At 37.4% G+C, this 22622-nt stretch overlaps 1 protein-coding gene across 4 annotated transcripts in view; it reads right to left on the bottom strand.

Annotated features, from left to right (window-relative positions):
• LOC134531206 (muscle-specific protein 300 kDa) overlaps positions 1-22622 on the bottom strand; it is a 602384-nt gene that overhangs the window by 81598 nt on the left and 498164 nt on the right. For all 4 annotated transcript variants that reach the window (XM_063366862.1, XM_063366865.1, XM_063366863.1 and 1 more), the window contains exons 96-102: positions 17394-17568; positions 16703-16816; positions 14743-14937; positions 13720-13899; positions 12577-12723; positions 11760-11918; positions 8898-9110 (exon numbers count right to left, since the gene is read on the bottom strand). In XM_063366862.1, the coding sequence (XP_063222932.1) occupies positions 8898-9110; positions 11760-11918; positions 12577-12723; positions 13720-13899; positions 14743-14937; positions 16703-16816; positions 17394-17568 (1183 nt within the window). The remainder of the gene's footprint in view (positions 1-8897; positions 9111-11759; positions 11919-12576; positions 12724-13719; positions 13900-14742; positions 14938-16702; positions 16817-17393; positions 17569-22622) is intronic.

Raw genomic sequence — 22622 nt, 5'->3', positions numbered from 1 at the left:
AGTCGTTGGCCATCGCCGCTTCAGAGTCGTTGGCCATCGCAACTTCAAAGCTGTTGTCTGGAGGGGTGGCACGAGGTGGTGGTGTGCGCCGAACCACCTCTCGGTCGTCCTTACCGGTACTGGCTGGAGTGGACGAAGGTGAACTGCGTGAGTAGCCAACACGCTGCGGCAGCGAGGTTCTGGCAGTGGACTTGGCAAGGGGCTGCTTGAACTGTTCAGGATGTCGGTCGCACTGTGTGCCGACTGTGATTGAACGGGTGGTCTGGACATGTTTGGTGGGTGATGAAACTATTGGCATATCGGTCTGAGTTCCCACGTCGGAAGTCTGCGTGAAAGCGTCTTTCGTCAGGGGGCGTGAGGCAACAATCTTGTTAAAGGGTACTTTAGGTTGAGAACCACGGAGTGACTGAAACACCTTTCGGGCCTCGCCGAAGGAGATTTTTCCCTCCACACGCAACTTCTGGATGCCCTGTTCTTCTTGGAACACAGGGCAGTCCTTGGACCACACTGGGTGTCCCTGATGGCAGTTGGTACACTTTAGCGGTTTGGTGCAGTGGGGCGAGTCCGGAGAATGCTGAGGGGCAGAACACTTCGGGCATACTGCAGGGTTCTTACAGCTGGCAGAGGAGTGACCGTATTCTTGACAGTTGTAGCAGCGTAGAGGCGATGGTATGAACAATTTAACCCGGACATTCAAATATCCGACCTTTAACACTGGAGGGAGGTCTCGGATACCGAATGTCAGGATCAGAGTTGCCGTAGGAGTCGGGACCCCATTTATTCTCTTAGTAATTCGGCGCACATGGACTACATACTGGGGTTTGAGCTCTCGCAAAAGATCACTCTCTGGGACGTCAACCAAGTCGGGACACCAAATGACTCCCTTGCAGGTGTTCAGCGACACGTGGGGCTGGACCTCAACGGGAAAACGGGCAGTCGCCCCGTTGAACATCGTCATGGCAAGCAACCCACGTGTTTGGGCGGCATTCGATGTCTCCAGGAGGATTTCCTTACGGTCATTTATCTTTTTGCAATCTTGAAGGGGACCACCAGCTGCACCATCAATTACTTTCTTGAGCTCGAAGGGCGACACCTTTTGGAACGTGTGCCCCTCAAGACCGCGGATCACCAGAAAACGGGGTGTAGGTAATTTACAGGTGGTAGCGGTATGTTTGTCCGTATCGCTATCAGAAGTTTCGCTATTCGTGTCCGGTCGTGGTCTTTTGGTGTGGCTGTTTAGGGTGCCACCCTGAGTGCTTTTCGTAGCCATTGTGAAAGTCCCCCGTACTAAGACCGTCGGCGTCAGCCTGCCGTTCAGGGGGGAGAGAGAAAGAAGCCAGCAGATGTAACACCCCACGGGATGTGCCGTTGGGAGGGGGACCAACCTCCCACAGACCTAAGCTGTACATAGGAGCAGCTACCCTTCGCCGCTATTCACTGTGAATTACTGGCCCAGTAGCACAGTAGCATGTGCACCGGGCCAAACCAGGGACAAGTTGTACATCCTGGGCGAGGCCAGTTTTATTCCCATACCTGGGAAACCATCCCAGGCTCCCCACTATAGAGGTCACCATTAGATGCCATTTCAGGGGACTTGTGGTCGATTACACCGGCCTCCCCTGCTCAGCGGTAACACGTCGCCACAGCAGGTACACCTGTGTGGGCAGGTCGGCCACACAGACACCCCCGCCAGGGCGGCACCAGCGGTGCTACGTGGGTGTACTTGAACACGGATACGGGCTCCGCACCTAGACTTGCCTGCTGGGACAGTAAGAAGGGTCCGCTAAACCGTCACACACAAAGGCACCACGTATGGTCACACAAGTTGGGGGCAGCACTCAAGCGTGAGGATAGACCCTCATTAGGAAGAAAAACAGCGCCCTGGCCTGAGACGATGCGAGAGAACAAGAAGGCACGACGGGACCTGGTGGAATGAAAAGAGAAAGATGACGAGGTAGAGAAGGAGAAAGGGGAAACATGAGGTGAGAGTCCGAACAAATTACAGGTCCCGAACGCGTCCCGATTAGTCGCCTCGTACGACAAGCACGGGTCGGCTGTGGTGATATTCTAACCCGTACACCACACGGGGAGTGAGTGAGTGAGTGGGTGAGTGGGTGAATATGTGTTTATGCATACAGGTATTTAAGTGTGCCATGTAAGTGTGTGTATAGGTGTCCATGTAGGAATGCATGTACAGTGAAACCTCGTTAATACGATATTGGTTAATACAAAATCCTCGTTATTACAAACCTGTTTAAATCCCCATCAACATGAATAGATCTTCAGTATTAAATAGTTTGTTTATTTTTATTACGAAATATCGGATATTATGTAATTCGAAGTTCTGCTGTGAACCGAAACTTGTTTTCGCGTATATTTTATACCTGATAATACAAAGTTAGTTTGTATTCTCGTCATAAAAACATTCGGGGCATCTTCAGAAATAGATATTACTGATGCCATTTTAAAAGAAATATCTTGAATATGATTGCACAGCGATATTGTTCGAATTCCACATATGAAATACAGAAGAAAATTTCAGTGGACTACTATATTTTACCAAATCAACTTCTAAAATACTATCATCTCGTTTTATCATGGTTATAAAACTGCATACATCGGCCATGTTGAAACACAACAGTTTCACTTTCACAACGGAAAATATGTCTAAAACGAAAGCACATAAATAACAATTATGTCTAAACTCCCTACAAATTATGTTTTCTCATTGCTATAAAAAATTCATTTTAAATATCACAGTGAAGTGATATTAAACGATCAGAAAGCTGCCGCCATATTGGTTGGAATTAAAAGAGTGCGGGTGCCCTGTGTAATATATTGCCATATTTTGGGGAATCTTATTATTTGCCCCCATAAAACAACCCTAATCCTCAAATTATCGTCAAAAAAAAAAATCAAATTTAATTGTATGTTCCCATTCACGTCACAAAAAAGATGGTGCTGCCATCTCTTGTCGGCCGTATCGTAACCCCGCTTCTTAGTGATGCAAGGGCCAATCGCAGCGGTCCCTAATGATATTCGTTGATTACTTTATTGTTTATTAAATTAAATATAATATTATCTTCGTAACTAGACTGCATTCGAGTAAACAACAAAAACATTAATACGAATATAAACATCCAACACATGATATATACACGGTAAATGCTAATAAATCGGCAAACTATTAAAATAATGTTATTTACAGCTCTGCATTTCAGGCCGATTGGTTGCCCGTTTATTTATAAATTTTAACGATAATCATGATGTGTATAATTTTCTAGGCACCTTTTTATTAACGAAATATGTTGACATGTTTAAATAGTTTCTTTAATAAACATGTTAGTTTTCCATAAACCCTAATACTATTTCATATTACTTGTCTTTAGTTGTAGGCCAAATGGCACGCTGTTGACGTAGATAAAGCTTTAATTTTTCGAACATGAAATATATTTTATTCCTGAAAATACTGTGAAAAATATTATTCCCTGCTGCTCGAATTTTTTCCTGTTAGTCGGGATCCCGCACACCCTATACGCACAATATACGTATGCACTAGACTGAAGTTGGCTTATTCTCCAAAATTATAAATTTGATGGTGCCATGTCTTATTGGTCAACGTATGTAGAGATGTTGAATTTTATTTACGTCACTGAAAACTTGGTTTAACATGAACAGGGTCACATTTATTTTTTATATTAAAATTTAATGGCCCAATGTTAGAATTTCAGCCTTTTCCCATATATTTTATGTAGTGTATGTACAAGTTTGGCAAAGTTCAAAAACATAACCTAAAATGGAAAATAAACGAAAAAGAAATGATTTAACCATTGAAAAAAAGTTAAGGCTAATAAGGAAAGTAAACTTAGGTGAAAAAACCAAAACATCTATTGCTAAGGAGTTTAATGTCCCACTGTCAACACTATCAACAATAATGAAAAATGAATCCAAGATTAAAGAGCACCATACGAAAGGAGGAGGGTTAAACGGACGAAAACGTATGCGTGGTGCTAAGTATGACGAACTAGAAGAGAAATTGCTTGAATGGTTTAATCATTCACGGTCCAAAAATTTGCCTCCTTCTGGGCCTATGATAAAAGAAAAAGCTGATATGTTGGCATTGAAAAGTGGGGTTGATGATTTCAAATGTAGCCATGGGTGGTTGCAGATGTTTATGCAAAGACACAATTTGGTTTTTCGTAGTGTGTGTGGTGAATCTGCAGATGTAGATAACCAGAAAGTTGACGAGTGGCTGGAAACATAGAAAAATACCATCAACCAGTACAGTCCTAGAGACATTTACAACATGGATGAAACTGGTGTATTTTATAACCTTTTACCAGACCATACCATGGCCTATCGAGGGGAGCCCTGCCATGGTGGCAAGAGGAGCAAGGAGTGAATCACAGTTGCACTGTGTTGCAATTCAGATGGCAGCGACAAAATTACCCCGTTGGTTATAGGAAAGTTTTTGAAACCACGCTGCTTCAAGGGAGTCACAAATTTCCCATGCCAATACGAAGCCAACCAAAATGCATGGATGACATCTAAAATCTTTCGTGATTGGTTGTTGCGGTTGGATAGGAAAATGGCTGTCAAGAACAGAAAGATTCTTCTCCTCCTTGATAAATGCACATCTCATTATTCTGAATCAGTGAAATTGGACAACATTCAGTTGATGTACTTACCTGCCAACACCACCAGCATTTTGCAACCTCTTGATCAAGGCATTATTAATAATGTCAAAAAGATATACCGAAAGAGACTTGTCCAATTTCTTGTGCGTCGCCTGGATGCCAAGGAACAGCTGACTAAATGGAATGTTTTGGATGCTATTCGAAACATCTGTATGGCTTGGGATAGCATTCAACCTACAGTGATTCAAAACTGTTTCAAGAAGAAGCTTCAGGCCCTGAACTATCATCTGCTACAGAGGACTGCAGCCCTGGTAGTATCAGCCCCACCATTCATGTTCCCAGTGGCAGTTCTGCCTCAATTGGCCTTTCTTCGTGTGAAACTGGCGACAGTGCTGGTGTGGATAGTGAGGAATGGGAAATTCTTCAAAGTAAACTAAATTTCACGGAACAGTTTAACAGTTTTGTAAAAATAGATGACCGACTTCTAGCCACCCCAGTATTGAGGAGAACAAAAAAATTATTCAAACCAGTCGAGCCATTAACATCATCCACACCAGATGACTTTGAGTTGACAGACTGTGACACCACTGATGGTGATGTTAACACAGAAGCCGTAGACTGTGAAGAGCCACCAACACTTGCATTTCCCAAAAGAACTGAAGCTTTGCAAGCTCTTAATACTCTGGAAACAGTAATACAGTGCAGCGATGCTGACACTGAAACAATCAAAGCCTTTGACCAACTGTGTGGCTTTGTCCAAAGTGTATTAAAAAAAAAATTAATAACACAAAAATTAGTTAATTTTTTTTTTTTACCTAAATCTTCTCAGTGATCTAGATATGTAATAATATTTAGCAACATGTCATTCAAAATTGTAAAACATTTTGTGTTAACCTACGTAGTCTAACCATGATTTTACTTAAGCGAATTTTTTTTTATGTAGCTTTGTAATACTTATTATATTATTTTTTTAATAATTATGTAAATTTTTTTCAATTGTATATACTATATACAAATATTGATATATTTTCAAAATCAATAATGAAATTTGTGCTTTATTTTGTTGTGGTTTTGACATATGTAATGTACACATTATGGCAAGGTATGGTTATTACAAACCTCGTTATTACAAAGTGGGTAAATTTCTGTCCCCTCAGGTTTGTATTAAGGAGGTTTCACTGCATGTGTTTTCTGTTATGAATACCCCCATAAACGTTTATTTGCGAGATAACCAAAACAGGAAATAATATTAAGTTAATTATGCTGGAAACATCTCAGATGAAGGGTACAAATCAGATTTTACATGGAAGCATTTCAAATAGAATTGGAAGGAATCCCGAAGTTCAGGATAAAAGGCGGGAAAAAGACTATTCCTGAACTTTGGGAAAATAATTTTTCTCCTTGGGATAATACTTTGGAAAAAACAATGTTTTTAACTGTAAAAATTTCTATAAAACTAATTTTTATATTAAAAAACATTATATGGTTACATTTCCATCACAATCTACGTCATATAACAAACCACAACTCTGCAGATGAGATATTACAAAAACACACATATCTGTGAAAAGTAATTCAACCTTTGTTCATAAATGCTGTTAAAATAAAAACTCTGCCTAAATAAAGTACTCAAATGTGATCAAACATATTTTTAATAATATATTTTTACTTTATATGAACTTAAACATTTTTAAGGGATCATCCATTAATCACGTGAGGCTCGAAAGGGGAGGGGGTCGGGGGTCGGGAAAAATCACGAAATATCACAAGGGGGAGGGGGGGTAGAGAGATATCACGTGTATTTATTTTTTCGCCTGATTTCTACTAAATCGAAAAGCGACGCGTGACCTTGACTCGCTGTAGCCAGGCAACAATATCCCCGCCCGCCGCAACATGAACCACCCAGCTCGGCTTGCCAGTCGCCAGTAAGACTGTGATTTTGGCGCCGAATACATGCGTAAATCACATATAAGCCTTTCCTTTATTATTTTTATGCCAGTGAGAATAAACCTGCAACCTTAATGTGTGTCTGGACATTTTTATCACTGTGCTTAATTTTCCAGTGTTAAATGAGATTATATCTATATTTAAAGATAATATTCTGAAATTTTTAAAAATATTTTGTACCAAAAAAATACACATGATTTATTAGGGGGGGGGGGGGGGGAGGGGTTAGTCTAAAACCTCACCACAAATCACTAGGGGGGAGGGGGGGTTAAAAATTTGCTAAAAAAACATCACGTGATTAATGGACGACCCCTAACATATTGTTAGGTTTATGTTTGAAAATGAACTTCACGAGAGCAGCAATGAAGAAATTTTGCAGAATGGGTCACATTCAAAACGACACAAAATTACGTTTTTAACAATGAAACTGAAAGATGCCAACTTGGTTTCAAATATTTAAGCCATAAATTATTGTTTCTTTACAAAACATTGGAGCAGTTTCAAGTTTTTTCGTTTAGTCATTATGGATGATCAAAAGTAAAAAATGGGAAATAAGTAGGGAATATAATGTTTGTTTTTATTTCCATTATGTGTTACTTATTATTTGTCCTTATGTATTGTCAAACCTCATTAATACGAATCCGCTTAGTACGAAATTTCCGTTTATGCGAAGTACTTTCACAGTCCCAGAAAATAAAGTATGATTTCCTATGTTATTCAGTACTTTTAATACGAAATACGGTTAATATGAATTACGAAGTTGTTTTGATCCTTCAAGTAGCTGTTAACGTGTATAAGTGAACGGCTAATACGAATTTCACCGCCGAAGTCTAAAGTAAATCGTCTTCATAACCGTCATGTAAACTAAAGTTTCTCCAAAGATACATTTATGTATCCTACAGTGCGAAATGGTTGAAAAACAAGATGAAAAGTTCAACTCTAGTGGCGATGTTAGTAACTAAACTAGAAAAGATGCCATATTGTAAACGGAAAACGAAAAGGAAAGAACTCTATACCTTATTAATATTAGTCGTCGGAAGTGTACATACGTAGAAGTTTAAACAATCTATGGAAAAAAGTTATGATATTTTCCATTGTTCACGCACATGTATCTTAACCTCAATTTTGAGTGTTAGTTGTTTTGTAATATGACTGCGAAACGCAAACGCACGAACTTACATTGCAAGTTAAAGTTAAAATTATCGAAGAAGTAGACAATGGAGAGAAAACGAAAACTGAAATGGCGAGAGAATTTAACATCCCGCAATCGTTCTTGTCGACAATATTAAAAAATCGTGAAAAGATTGAATTGGCTTTTGCGAGTTCGTGCAGATTATCAACAAGAAAAAGAATGCGAGGCCCAAAACACCAAGAAATGGAAGCTATTTTGTTGCAGTGGTTTTAAGAAATGTGTGCAGCAAACTTGCCAATTTCTGGACCTATGATTCAGAAGAAGGCAGACTACCTAGCATTGAGGTTAGGAATTTCAGACTTCAAGTTCAGCAATGGTTGGCTACAACGGTTTAAGGATCGCAACAATCTTGTTGGCAAAACTATGTGTAGGGAGTCCGCAGCAGTAGATATGACCAAAGTTAAATGTGGTAAACAATGCCTATAAGAAAAAGATAGTGCAAACCAGAATTGATGCTTTTTTTAAACCAAATGTTTGAATTGAAAATGTGTCATGAATACAAGTTTATTGAAGCTTGTATTATGATTTATTCTGTAAGTGTTGCATTGTGTTTGTTTTCTTCGGTGTTTACATATCGTCATGCATGTAGTGAAGCCAGCTTATACTACCAACGGTGTGTATAATTTTCTTTATAATTGTAAATATAGGCATTTAAAGTTCAATAAATTTTTTTTGTCATGATATCCCAATAGTTTGGTTAATACAAACCCTCGTTATTACAAAGTGCTAAAATATGGTCCCTTCAGGTCTGTAATAATGAGGTTTGACTGTATCAATATTTTTTGTGAACTTGAAATCATTTGGACTACCAATGGTTTATGGTATGGATGAGATGTTTTTGAGACATATTAATGGTAAATAATTTTTTCTGTATACCAAGTTAAGTGACATAATTTCAGTGCTGTTGCTCTCGATCCCGATAATCCAATATTTTTCCCGACCGAATCTCATCCTGAAGTAAAAATGCCATCTCCGTCCACCTCTAGAAAAGCATGCCAACTACGGAGTATAAAAAAAAAAGTATGCCCTCCCCACCCCCTTTCCTTGCTGCTAAGATTTACAATTTAAAATGGCTGCTACTCTCCACACACTACCCAACAACAATGTTTAGAATCCCCCACCTGAAGCTTTTCCACAGACATGGAAATTTTTGTCTTCTGTACAGCCACATCACTAAGCATCTTCTCCCGCAATGCCAACTGGTCCCGCAAAGGCCTCTTCTTGTTCTGAGGGGACTCAAGGGCTTGACGAGACTTCTCCAGCCAGGCTCGCACATCTTTCATCTTCTTCTCACACTGCTCCCACTCTTCACTTGTCTCTTGAAGCAATGAATTCTGACCAAGAAAAACACAAAGACATTAGCAATACTTGAATTATGGTAGGTTTCCAATGAAAAAAGCTTATTTTCGAGGGCCACTACCATTGTTGCACTTGCCAGAGGGTCAGATAAATTTATTAATATTTTTTAGATTTCTGACAACAAATACTTTGTCTTGTTATTCAGTATACTGACTTTCTCTGACTTTCCATTACAAAAATTTCAAATTTTCCTGAATATTTTTTAAAATAATTTAGTTATTCATGTGCAAACTTCTTAGCTCTAGGTTCACAGCATTTGGTAGGAGTAATTTTGTGAATGGAACGGAAGTCAATTGGAACGGAAATGTGTCCCTAAACATATTGCTGCCATCTGTGGAAGTCTCAGAAATCTAGAAAAGATGGCATACCCGCATGATTTATTGCGAAAATCGGGAATGTACTAAACACCTTGCTGTGCCCAAATCAACTTTATAATGGTAAAAATATCCTTTAATACTTAATTACAAATCAACAAATATGCATTACAATTCTGACAATCCCTAGTTAACATTGAAATGTAAACAGTGCAGCGTTCGTCATACTATACACACACAACTAATTGTTACCCAAAATATATTCAACACCATGTTGATTAAGTTGTTTAAGCAAACACACACATACATATATTAAGTGAGTTTTAAAATGTTTCAGATTAATTTTGTTTTAATGTAGCTATTGGACTGCAACTTTTAGTTTGAAGATACTTAAAAAGTACCACACATTTGTAATACTTTGAAGAACCAACAAAATGTTTAATATATTTGATGCTATGTTTGTTCCAACACAATTATCCTGGCTAGTAAAGTAAAAGTATTTTTAAATTCGCAATTATATAGTCTTTTTAAATAAAGACAAAATGTATTCAGGGATAGAACATAAAGTTTTCTTTGGCACACCAATAAGCATAGTACATCCTTCGATGTTAGCCATCTTGTAGACTTTGATTCGTGGCTATAGCAGTTTCTGAATGCAAGAGCATTGGATTTTTAACTTGATAAATTTTCTTTGTATAATGAGCACTTATTTCATTGGATTTCTGATGCATACTAAAATTTCACCCTCAACGCACTTAAAGAAGTATAACCTCAAAAATACAGGCGATGTTAATTCTGATCTAGGATAAAATGTCACAGGTTCAGCGTTGAGGTATTTGAAAGCAATCTGTTCGGTACTCTTGTTCATCTAGCCTTGAAAAAATCAATAATTGTTTAACAGAATCTTGTTTAACTGAATTATACTTAGGTTTAAAAAGGGGAAAAAATCTTTCCAGTTTTTCCTTAAAATGAATAAATACTTTTAGTACATTTATTATGCTTGAGATTATTTTAAAGAATTCCAAGTTAACTTTTCTGTGCAAATGTTGTATTATAAGTTTATTTGCAACACGAGAACATATGCACTTTACAGAGGTAAGATGTCACATTACTGGGGAGTAGTAAAAGACTGGTCACATTTTTTGTGCGGTTTCCTATAAGAAATAATTAAAATACAGCCATAAGTAGCCTACAATTATACATAAAAAAATAAAATTAAAACACAACCTTGCATATGCCATTTTATCACATGCATGACCGCACTAAAACACATCTGCAAATATTTATTTCAGTGTCTGGTTGATGGCAGACTGGAGCATGAAATTTTATGCTCAATTGACTACAAGTGGGAAATTTAAATGGTTTTTCCAAGAATTCAAGTACATTCCAAAACTTTTCTTGAACAATTCCAACTTCCCTGACTTTCCAGAAAGTGGACTCCGTGGTATGGAAACTAAAAAATACATTATGTGTAATGAGATAAATAAACACAAAACATTCTCTTCAAAATAGTAATTACAAAAAAAATGTAAGACTTAATTTATTCAATATTTTTGTGAGAATATTACGTTCCAAACAGTGTTCGCTTACAACTTATTCTACATACTGGGAAACAATGCATACACACAAAAGTATAACCGAAATTTTTTTTGATAAGATTCTTAAAGTGAAACTTATAAAAAGATCTCACGGGCTGCCAGTTTGCCATCATTGATTTAAATTATTAACTTCAATTTTTTTTAATGTTACATATTACATTTATTTAGTCATACAGGATACCTTGTAAATAATATACATAATAATACGTAAATGTAATCTAGGGCGACATAAAACATTATGAGGGATTGATTATAAAGTGATCTTACACATCATGTCAACATCAAATGTACGGAAGACCTGGAATTAATAAAGTGAAAGTTTGGTTTGTTAGGTTAGCTTAGCTACATAAATTACGTATGACATATTATTTAAGTATTAATTACATATTATAATGGAGCTAACCTTAAACTTTACTTTAATTATTAGCATTACTTCCCAGAATTTGTGGTGTTTTTGCTATTTATTAACCTGATAAACTATTTTTAAGACCATTTATTTGACATATTAATAAACTATGCATGAACTATAAAATTATCGAAACAGAAAGTGTAAAGACATTTCGGATAAAGGTTAACTGCAGTATTAATTTTCTATTTTCGAATGCTGTATTCTGGATAGCAAAAATTTTTTCCACTTTGAAAAAAACAAAACTTGTGCATTTAAGAAGACCTATGATAATGTGATGTGATGGATTAGCAGGGCACGACTCACCCTTTCATTGAGGCGAGACTCCACCTCTCCTTTGGCTTCCTCTGCCTCTTCCAGCTTGTCAGGGAGGTCGCCGACGCTCGTGAGCTGCGCCAGCCGCTCCAGCTCCTTGCTCATGTCGCTGAGGCTCTTGCTCACCTGCTTGCAGCTCTTCACCGCCACCTGCACGACCACACGCCTTCACACAAACTCATCAACCACTAACACTTTCCTACACCAACATTACCAGCCCAGGTCAGAAGCAAGTTTCTCATAGTTGTGCCCAGAGGCCCTTTATTATTTTTGATGTTTTAAAATATTGATTAATAAATATTGAAAGAAATGCAGTTTTATTTTTAAAATTTACCTACTAGACACAAAATCATTTCACAATGCAAACATTTTAATGGTAAAAAATAATTTAATCACCAAGGCACAATGTTAAAGGAAAGGGGAGCTGTACTCTACAGCTGCATCAAATAGAGTCTTGAATTTTTCTTAGAAAAAAATTTGTGTAAGATTTTGCAGAAGTTCTTCTTTATGGTACAATACAATTGACCTTATTAAAATCAAATAAAATGCTACAATGCTCCCACTTTAAAATAAAATTAAAAGTGGAATATTTTAAATTATCATATTCACATATTAAAAAAAAAGTGGTATTTAATCAGGAGTAAACTGAATAGTAACATTTTTGAATAAATTTGTATTTCATAATTAAAAACAATGTCATGGAAAATACAAAAGACAAATGTATAACTTTCCTGTCGCTATACTCAGAGCAGTGTGTCTGTGCCTAACATGGGTATGGGAGACAAGAGAAAGAGCGAGAGCAACTGACCGAGTAGTCGTGAAGCCTTTGGCGCGTCTGTGTGAGGCTACTCAGCTGTAGCGGCTCCAGCAGGAAGGTCTGCTTGTCATCCACCCAGCTCTTCACGGCCTGGTACAAGGACATGAACCGCTCCCACGAGTCCAGGCAGTCCGCAACCTGCACAACACACTCGCATCAACACCACGTGGAATATTGTGCCCTTTGGAAACCATTTATATGTCCAAACACTGACACCTTGTATTTGCTGAGAGTAGATATTTACAGAGGGAATTTACTTGTGACGGGCCATATGGATAAAAACTGATACAAATTAAATAATTGATATCAAACTGATTCAAAACTTATTGTAAATAATTACAGTGCAAGTATTTAATATTTTAAAGTAATAAGTTATTACCTTCATAGAATTATTTATTTCAAGGATATTTGGAATATTACAAAAAAAAAAAAAAAAAAAGGAATTGTCTAATTAACGAGCACAACATTCACGTACAGCCTTAAATTACAGAAAAATTATAGTGTAAAACCCCTACAGAACTATAAACCGGCTGATAGAAAATGTGGGCGCAACCTGAATGGATGAAATTACTAAGTTTTTTTATGGGTAATTGTTTTTTTTTTTTAAGTATAGGTTGGAAATGATTATATCGGTAATCTAGAAAATAGATAATATTAGCTGATACCAATACTGTAACAATTACATAACATTTCATTTTTATTGAACTGTTTATAATAAACAAAAAAATTTCAAAGTGTGCTTATATCGAAGGTATTACCGGTTTGTAAGATCGTAACTTGAGGCAAGGTAAAGTATTTTCACATTTAATTACCTACAACTTTTAACTTAGATTTTATTTATATGATTCTGCAAGCAGCCCTAAGTATATATAAACTAGTTACTTATTGATTGCAAATTATTTAAAGATATTTAAAAATATATAATTCAAGGTGTCAATGTTAGTTATGATATGTAAATGTTAAATAAACCCTTAATAATTTTATAACTACAGCAGTGTTGTTATAACAAACCTAATCTAAACCTTATCTTAGAATTAAAAGTCAACTTAAACAGCCGAGTTCTGTAAAAAAATCATCATTCTACAACCTGCCTGCACACGTATATGAATAACTAAATACAGGAACAAAAACTACCTGTTGCTTCTTGTCATCCAGCCAGGAGCGCACTTTCTGCAGCTCATCAGTGAGGTTGGCAACAGTGCGCTGGACCAGCTGCTTCTCGTTTTCATCCCTCGAGTTCTCCAGCAGCACCTCGCCGTTCTTCCGCACTCTCTCTAGCTTGTCGCTGACCTCGCCGATCTCCGACTGCACTTGCTGTGGCATGCAGTCTCAACTTCAACACCCCCGCCTCGCCCCCTTATAATACTTCATAGCCATTTACTCTCTTTTAGATGCATTACATTTGCTTGTTCTGGTGAGCTCTGTTGCCAGATATACGCTACAGAGCACAACAGTTTTAGACACAACTTTATAATGTAAAAAATTTTTTTTTACATATACGCAAGGTCTCAGCACGACAGGCTCCCCTCCACCAACCAGCAGTGGCAGAGTGACAAAGGAAAGCCACCCTTGTAAGCACTCTAACCGTGCTCTCTTTGGTTGTGCTTGTGATGCAAATACGCAGCGAGGCACTGCATTGCATAGGCTGGATGTACGCACATCCTGGTAGACCACACAGTTTCCCTCCCCCACAAAGATGCATGTTTTACAGGAAGTAAGTTTTTTCAGTTGCCCTGTAGAAATATGTCTTCAGAATATGTTGCATGAATTTGATTTGGCTTTTACCATCACGTTAATAAATGGGTGAATGTTTCTCAACATTTCGTACACTCAGTAAAATTCAAGAGATATTTGGTCATCCAATGAAGAAGACTGGTTTTAATTACCGTAAGGAATAATTTTAATTGTGAGAACCAATTAAATATACTACTCTTTTCTTCACTTAAACTTTAAATAAGTACCACTAAAATATACTACTAATAACATGAGCATGAATTACATGTAAAGGGCACAATTACATAAACCAGATCTAAAATTTTCTTGGCTGAGAAACACCCCACTGAGTTAATAGGGATATCACATCTCCTTTCCTACATTAGCAGCACACACTCATGTTACCTACTGGCCGCCACAGTGCACGGCAGGAAGGAGACTCACCGCGAGGCACTCCTTCATCTGGCGAGGCTCCAGCAGCCGGTCCTGCACGCGGGTCTGCGCCTGCTGCAGCCAGGACTGCACCTGCTCCACGTCTCTCGTGTACTCCGTCCGCACAGTGCGCGCACGCTTCATCTCGCGATCCTTCTCCTCCATGGCCCCGCTCACCGCCTCCCACAGCAGTTCCAGGGACGACAACTGTTCCCAACCACCACCACCACGCTCAAGCCAGACCACACATCCTGCTTCCCCATAACCACCAAAATCCTGAAAAATATATGATTCCAAACCAACAAAAGGAAGGGGCCCCCCCCCCCCATAATAAAATATTCTGTGTACGTACCTACTCTAGACATTACTAAACACATATCTAATGAGTCGTGAATGTCTTTATTTCATTTACAAATGCCCATAACTGATATATAACAAGGTAAAACACCTTCTATTATTCCATTCACAGTAGGCAAACCACAAGGCCTACAGCAGTAATGGCCAACTTCATTCTTTTCCAGGGCCAGATATTTTTGAAACTAATCCATGGGCCTAACACATATTAATTTAAAACATTTTAATGTCATATTATACTGTTAAGTAACCAAAAATGCAATGTGTGACACGTGATGAAGAAGCAAAATATAATTCTATTAAAAATAAAAAATAATAAAGTAATAAATGACAGTACACATGATAATATTTCCTTGTTGAAAGATTACTTAAGCATGCCGCTCGAAACAATTTACTGGAACACCACTTGACCCTCACTGGCCTAGAGAGCAATGTGAGAGCCACGATGGCCAAGGTCAGATCACTCTGTCCAACAAGGCAATCCGGATTTGATTCCTGGCAGCGTCAAGCCCGGACTCATTGCAGTGGGAGACGTGGTGACACCATTGCCGAGAGCCAGTGGGTTTTCCTGGGTACTCCTTTCCTTCACACAATCATTCTGCTCAGATTCCAATTTCATATCACCCCATCTTTAACGAACCCGACATCAAAAAGTGTTAAGCTGTAATTCATTCACTCATTCGTGTAACTACTTGGTGATTCTCCTCCATAACAATAAAACTAGTCAAAATAAAGATGCATGTAAAATGTAACATGCATTTAATGTGAAAAGTTTTCAATCTGGCATGTTTGTGATCATGCCCATGCCAAAGCAAAAATTTTGGGTATTACCGAACCTCAATATAGATTTAACTCAACATAGTTTTAACTGCAAAAAAAATACATATATAGCGTTGCATAGCAAACAATACCACTTAAGTGACATTTAGTGAATTTGAGGCAGTACGGTTAGCCAAATAACGATAATGTACAAATGAATCTAAATAAGTTGTAATAAACTGCTCCATCAAAAGAAATAAACAGACAAACGTTTTGCTCCGAACATTCTCTGATAACACACTTACTATGGAAATCTAACTGGCCAGACAAGAGGAAAAACTAATCTGAAACGGAAAGAGAGTAAGAATAAACCCTGAGCGAACTGGAAACTCCCGTAGCGCAGTAATGCCACCTGGCAGCCAAGGTCTACAGTCAGATTCTACCCAAAATATTCTGAACATAAGCGCTTGATTGGCATGCCGAGCCATATATGCCGGAATAAAGACCTCTATATTGTATGTTACAATAAAGACTTTTGACTTGTAGCCAACAGTTGTTGATTGTTTGAATGATAACACAGACATTCACACACAATTTTAGTAACTTGCTGGAATTTCTTTCTTTTCTTGTTTAGTATATATCCATCTACTTTTTGTATACATAATTCCGCCACAAATAAAAATAAAACTTAAGTGTCAGAAAGAAATAACAAACAAAATTAAACAAAATTGACATTATCTTCAAGCACGTTTGCCCCCTAGATAGCTGAAGTCATCATCTGGATACACATTTACTGAGGCAAAAGCTGGGCTATGATGAATGTCAGTATCCTACAGAGTCAACAGTAGAAACCACTCACTTGCTGAGCGATATCTGTGGGCACCAGCTGCTGGAGGTTGATGTACCACTCTCTTGTCTCTGAGGTCAAAGTTTTTGCTTTCGACACACAGTCCTCCGCCTCACACTTCACAGCCTGCAGACACGTACACCAGTTAACACAACGTCTCATCCATTCAAAAATATTCCTTAAGTTTATTTTATCCAACCATCTGTTAGGTTTTCAAAGGAAATGTTTATAATTTGTCAGGGGCTAAATAAAAGTTTTAAAAAGTGTCTTCCTTTCCTCTTTCTAAACATTAAGACTTCCAACATACCTACCTCTCGACAGCAATGCGCTACTCCTACTAGAAACATCAAAAGTTTTTTTTGATACAGTCTGCAGTGCAAATTTAAATTATATTTTTATGACTACATATGAAGCAAAGAAATAATATCAAATTTTCTGAATTGAACACTATTTTATCTTCATATTGTTGCCTCCAACACTCTCTAAAAAAAAAAAAAATCAACTATTCCTTCTTAGCTACAAATAAAAAAAATAAAAAATTGTATTGTGTTATGTGTGGTATAAAAAATATGGGTGAGTATCAAAATAATATGATATTGGTAAATTACAAGCAAAAGGAACTGTATCACATATCTATGAAGCTAGTAAAATTATAAATTAAGTTACTTAGTAAACCACAAGAGGGCTTTGGTCTGTTCCATACCTGTAGGGCTGCTTCTGAAGAATCTAGATCCTCCCCAAAAACATAGAGACTGCGCACTTGGCTGTCAACACGCTCTAGTTCTTGTCTCTTTGCTTCAATGTCAACCTCAACAGCTTTAATATTATCAAACTCCTCCTTGATATTGCTACACTTGCTCCTCAGAGATTCAACAAGTCTGTAACAAATAACAAACACTAATTTAAAAAATGGTACCCGGTAAAGGATTTTAGTAACTGTTTTAATAGCATTCAAAAAATATTTTAGGTATTTGTAAATGGATATTAAAATACAAGTATCACACTAAAGTGATAAGTTATATATTGAAGAAGAGTAAATACAAAAATAAACCTACTTTAAACAAATATAAATACAAACTTTCCAGGTAAAACCATATTTTCTGGAGCTGTGAATCACTGAGTCCTAAGTCACAACACCCTAGCAACGTGGGCCCCGGGTTTGAGAAACAATTATTACATTTGTGGAATATTATGACCTTAAATGTTTATACTTACTGGTTATAATTTTACATAAAAGTTTATGATCAAAAATCTTGATTTATAATAAGTAATCATGGCAATTCTCCAAAATTTTTGAAAACCATCCTACACAAAGCAATTACATTGTAATTATTGTTGGGCATTTTATTCACATGTATTAGTTCAGAAACACATTTACAGCCTTCGAAAAAGAAACCAAGTCAATGTAGTGATATAGAATAGACAATGATAACACACAACAACAACAACCTGAAATGTATTTCCCACATAAAAAGGTAACTGTCCAGCAGCCCTGCACACGACTGAGCAGGGAGGCACCGTCCGGAGCACCAACATGATCTCTGATGGGGAGGGTATGGGTCTGATGCTTAACATTAAGTGTAACCAAAGTTGCAGATATTAAAAAACTATCTAAATAAATCAAAATATTCGGGTGCTCCAAAGGACTGTATTTATTTACATTAAACAGAAAGGATACTATATATAATTTAAATATAAGGACACCTAATAAGTGACTACAGAAATATGAATAAAAATGTAAAAATATCATAAAAACTTATACCAATTAAATATGTATTTTATATCTGAGCACAATTAATTAAAGGCAAACAAACACAATCTTTCCCACAGAAACTCTATACTTGCTTCAGTTAAATAAAGATTTCTGACGTTACGGTTTCCTGTCTCCCCCAACCAACACCATTGCATTGTTACTACAAAAAAAAAAAAAAAAAAAAACCCTATGACCTGGCCAAGGAGTGATCACATTGCACATTGGACGAGTTTACTAGCTACACATGAACCATCTGGCTGTTTCCAAAAGAACTCAATGTAATTATAATGCCTAGTTAATTTGCTGCTCTCTTTGCCTCAGCAACTTTAGCTGAAAACGTTTTATTTTTCTTACTACTTGAATCCCATGTGTAAAATAAATTCCAAGAAATAAATTTAGAATAAAAATTTGTTAATGTTTTATTGAAATTACAATTGAAAAAGATAAAAACAATTAGCAAAATGTTATTCATAAATGTAATTAGTAGATACCTATATTAATTTCACATGAAACCTCTAATGAGTGAGAAAAACAAGTTAAACTGCTCAGGTATAGTGAACACTCGCTAGAAGCCAGTGACAACATGCTTACTGCAGTGGTGCAGCTATCTGCTTGTAAAAGACAATGTTGCCAATGAAGATTTTCATTTTTTACCCTTAAGTGAACGCCATAATACCCCGCTCTTACCCATTATTCTAAAATAAGCACCAAGCAAAATGGAAAAAAAAGGCAGCGAAACTAAAATTTTCTGGAGTTATAACTTAGTTATTCTTTAATGCAAATAAAAGAGTGGGAAATTAAATGTACATTCTATAAGAATAAGATGTACGGATTTTTACAGTCCTTGAACTGACATTTCTGCATTGACAGCTGAATATATTTATCAAATAAACAAAACCAACAATTCTACATGTAACATTAGTCTATCCAACCATGTGAAATTGTTTTGGTTGATTTATAACAACTGAAAGCTGTAAATGTCAAAATGTTAGTTCAAATAGCTTGAGGTTAGGTAGTTCAACAATAGATATTTTTTATATAAATGGTTATCACCTGTGCACTGATAAATTTTCAACCTATGCATACTGAACAAGGTTAGATCTGGAACATGTACTTCAAATGGTTATGGTAGAAACGTTGTACTTTCTTTCTAATTTAAAAAAGTGTTATTTCTTGTGGAACAAAAATACCCTCATTTTACCTGAAACCAGAGAATACTCACAGTTTTCCTCACAGTGGTTTGAAAAACCTAAAATTCTGGGAATTACCAATGAATTGGCAACACTGGTAAAGAGGCAAGGAGCAGTAAGAAACAGCAGGGTTGGGGGAGGGGAGTATTCAGCCCCTCAAGCCACCTTCCCTGTCAGAGATTCAGTAGGTAACAAATAAGTGATCCAACATGATCCATGTTCACAGCTAGAAACATTCTTTGTAATTAAAGTCAAAATTTTTATATTGTGTTTTCATTGCATTTCACATCTTAAATTTTTTCACATTTAAAGAAAATAAAACCAATGGTGGTTTCACATTTCTTTAGTATAAGTGAATTTACTACAATAAATTTTGTAGGCAGAATATTTTTTTGAAAAGTAGAATGATTTCAAGTTATAATTTTATTGGCACTTAAGAGTGAAATTTTATTATGCAATGGAAAAGCAACGAACTGCGCATGAATCATACTGTGGAGCCGAAGTCGTCCAGATAACCGACCATGTGTGGCTGCATTAACCTGTAACTACACATGTGATTTCACAACCACCACGGGACGTACCAAGCGTATCAGTGTGCCAAATAAACCTTACTATAGCAAAACTACCCCAAAATACATTTTATAAACATTAACAGTCACATAAAGAAATATTTGCAACTTATTGTAACTTTATCTCGGTGGTTAAATGCATGGTTTCAAACTTCAGGTCCTCAGACTCTAATACTGTCGCTGATGTTACTTTTTGTTACTGTTTATATTGAATTTATTATTGCATTTTAAAAACCATTACCTCAGAAAATAAAACTTATTTGTCCAACTAATTATTATAATAACTTTTAAAACTTAGATCAGTTGGTTGGATTTGTTATTTTACCCAAAGTAGGTATTTTTTACTTCAATCACTAATCAACAGCTTTATGCTGAGCTTCATAAAATATTGCACATTTGACCTTCTAAACAAGATAAATGTCACTGTCTGCTTGTCACTTGATAAAAATTTCCATTTACCTTTTTTCCCTTATGGCTGAATTTTGGTACTTCTTCATGAAATTTTGCACAACTGACAAAATAAAAGGAATGTTAATCTAAAATTGTGCTGTAAAATATATTTTTCTGTTACAATTATGTATTTGATAATTTAATTCATTTAAAAATAGTTTAGAGTATTAAATTAAAAAAAAGTATAACTGTTTAGTTTATTTCTGAGTAAGTGTGCACATGATAGGCTGGCACGGGGCGGCAAGCCTCCACCACCTCATACCTTCCCCATTCAAGCTGAAATATAAACAGGCAGTGGCGTGGCTCAATTATAACTTCTCAAGAGGAAATACTTATCTGAATTGGCATTTTTAACAATATTCATAGTTGTTTCACTATTTCGGTTGGTTTTGAGGACACGAAAAACTTCTCCCAACTCCACACCCTGCAACCAGGGGCATATTAGTCGGAGACGACTGAGCCTAATGTAGGCTACAACCAATAAGCCGGACAATAATCCTAAAAAAAAAATGAAACTGTGAAATAAGACGGCTCAACACTCAGTTGGTGCTGAGTTCGCTCACACTGAGCTTTGATTCACCGAAACATGAGTTGTATGTGCATGTAAAAAATATAGGTATTAAATATATATGATATAAAATGGCAAAACGAGACATTGTGCAATACACATATAAAAATATTAATCTCTTGATGAAACATACAAACGCAAACAGGTTAATAAAAATTAATTTACCTAGGATTTTGACGTTTCCTGCATTGCTTATGCATTACCGAATCACTGCCCATCCAAGATAAATCAATAGCACTAACCAGATAAGGTGTGTGCACAAGAGTAGGCCTACATGATGTGGTGGGTTGCACACCCGCACATTGAGGTTATGTCGCTGACGGAGCGGGCCCGACAATGAGCACCAACCTGTCAAATGAAGGACGCGAGGCTCTACGTCACGTCTCTCGGAAGCATCGCGCTCGTCTTATCTGGCCACGGAGCCGCACGTGAGAGGAAGCAGTCACGCCCAGCCGTCGCTAGCTGCAGCACCGAGTAGCGCGGAGTAGCGCGGAGTAGCGCGGAGTAGCGCGGAGTAGCGCGGAGTAGCTGGTTGCGCGCGCTCTCTATCCGTCCACCGCAGCGCGTCAATAACTCCCCCGCCGACCCGACCCCGCCGCCAGGTGCAAGCCCGTGGCTTGTGCTCGGCCCGGCGTGAATGAAAACAACGCACAACGACGGTAACTGCTAAGATAACACCATAGCTCTCGTGAAAACTCTAAGAAAAACCATCATCCTGGTCGGTGTTAATGTTCACGAGATGTACAAACATAATTAAATATACAAATGGTTTTTTTTTTGTACAAAAAATACATAAATGACGCAACATAATTGAATGAAAGTAAATTTTTGCATGGTGGAAATACATGGCACTACTGTAAAAATTTAAAAGGATTCTTTTTTTCAAATTTAATATCATTTAATATGACAAAACATTTTGAACGTTATAAAAAATTATATTTATACGATGGCCTGAAAATCGTGAAACTCCATTATATTTGCGGGTTAATCTTTCAATATCCACACAGTATCATCAACTATTGTGCCCTGAAATCGAGAAGAAAGAAAACATTATTCTGCAAAAGTGTTTGTAGTTCGTTTCCAACACGGGTTACGGCAATGCAGCGAGGCCCCTTCCAGGCGCCTCGTGACATCATCGACGCTTCCGCGCGCGGAACCGCGATAACTGTTTACAAGAGGCATGTCTCGCCTCTCTAGCCCGTGACGGCATAGGCGCTGTGTCATCCTTCGTTCTTGGGACCTGCGCCCACACTCCCGCGGCAATAATACCGCACCCTCGCCTGACTGCCTGACTGGTGCTGTACATGTAGCAGGCGAGTCAGGCACAGCATTCTTATTGGTTGCAGCCTTCAGAGTAAACATTACTCGCAATGTGGAAATGTTATCTACTTGATTGAACGTA

This window comes from Bacillus rossius, chromosome 3 (assembly GCF_032445375.1).
Source record: "Bacillus rossius redtenbacheri isolate Brsri chromosome 3, Brsri_v3, whole genome shotgun sequence".
NCBI classification, from domain to species: Eukaryota; Metazoa; Arthropoda; class Insecta; order Phasmatodea; family Bacillidae; genus Bacillus; species Bacillus rossius.
This window is presented reverse-complemented; position numbering and strand designations above follow the sequence as displayed.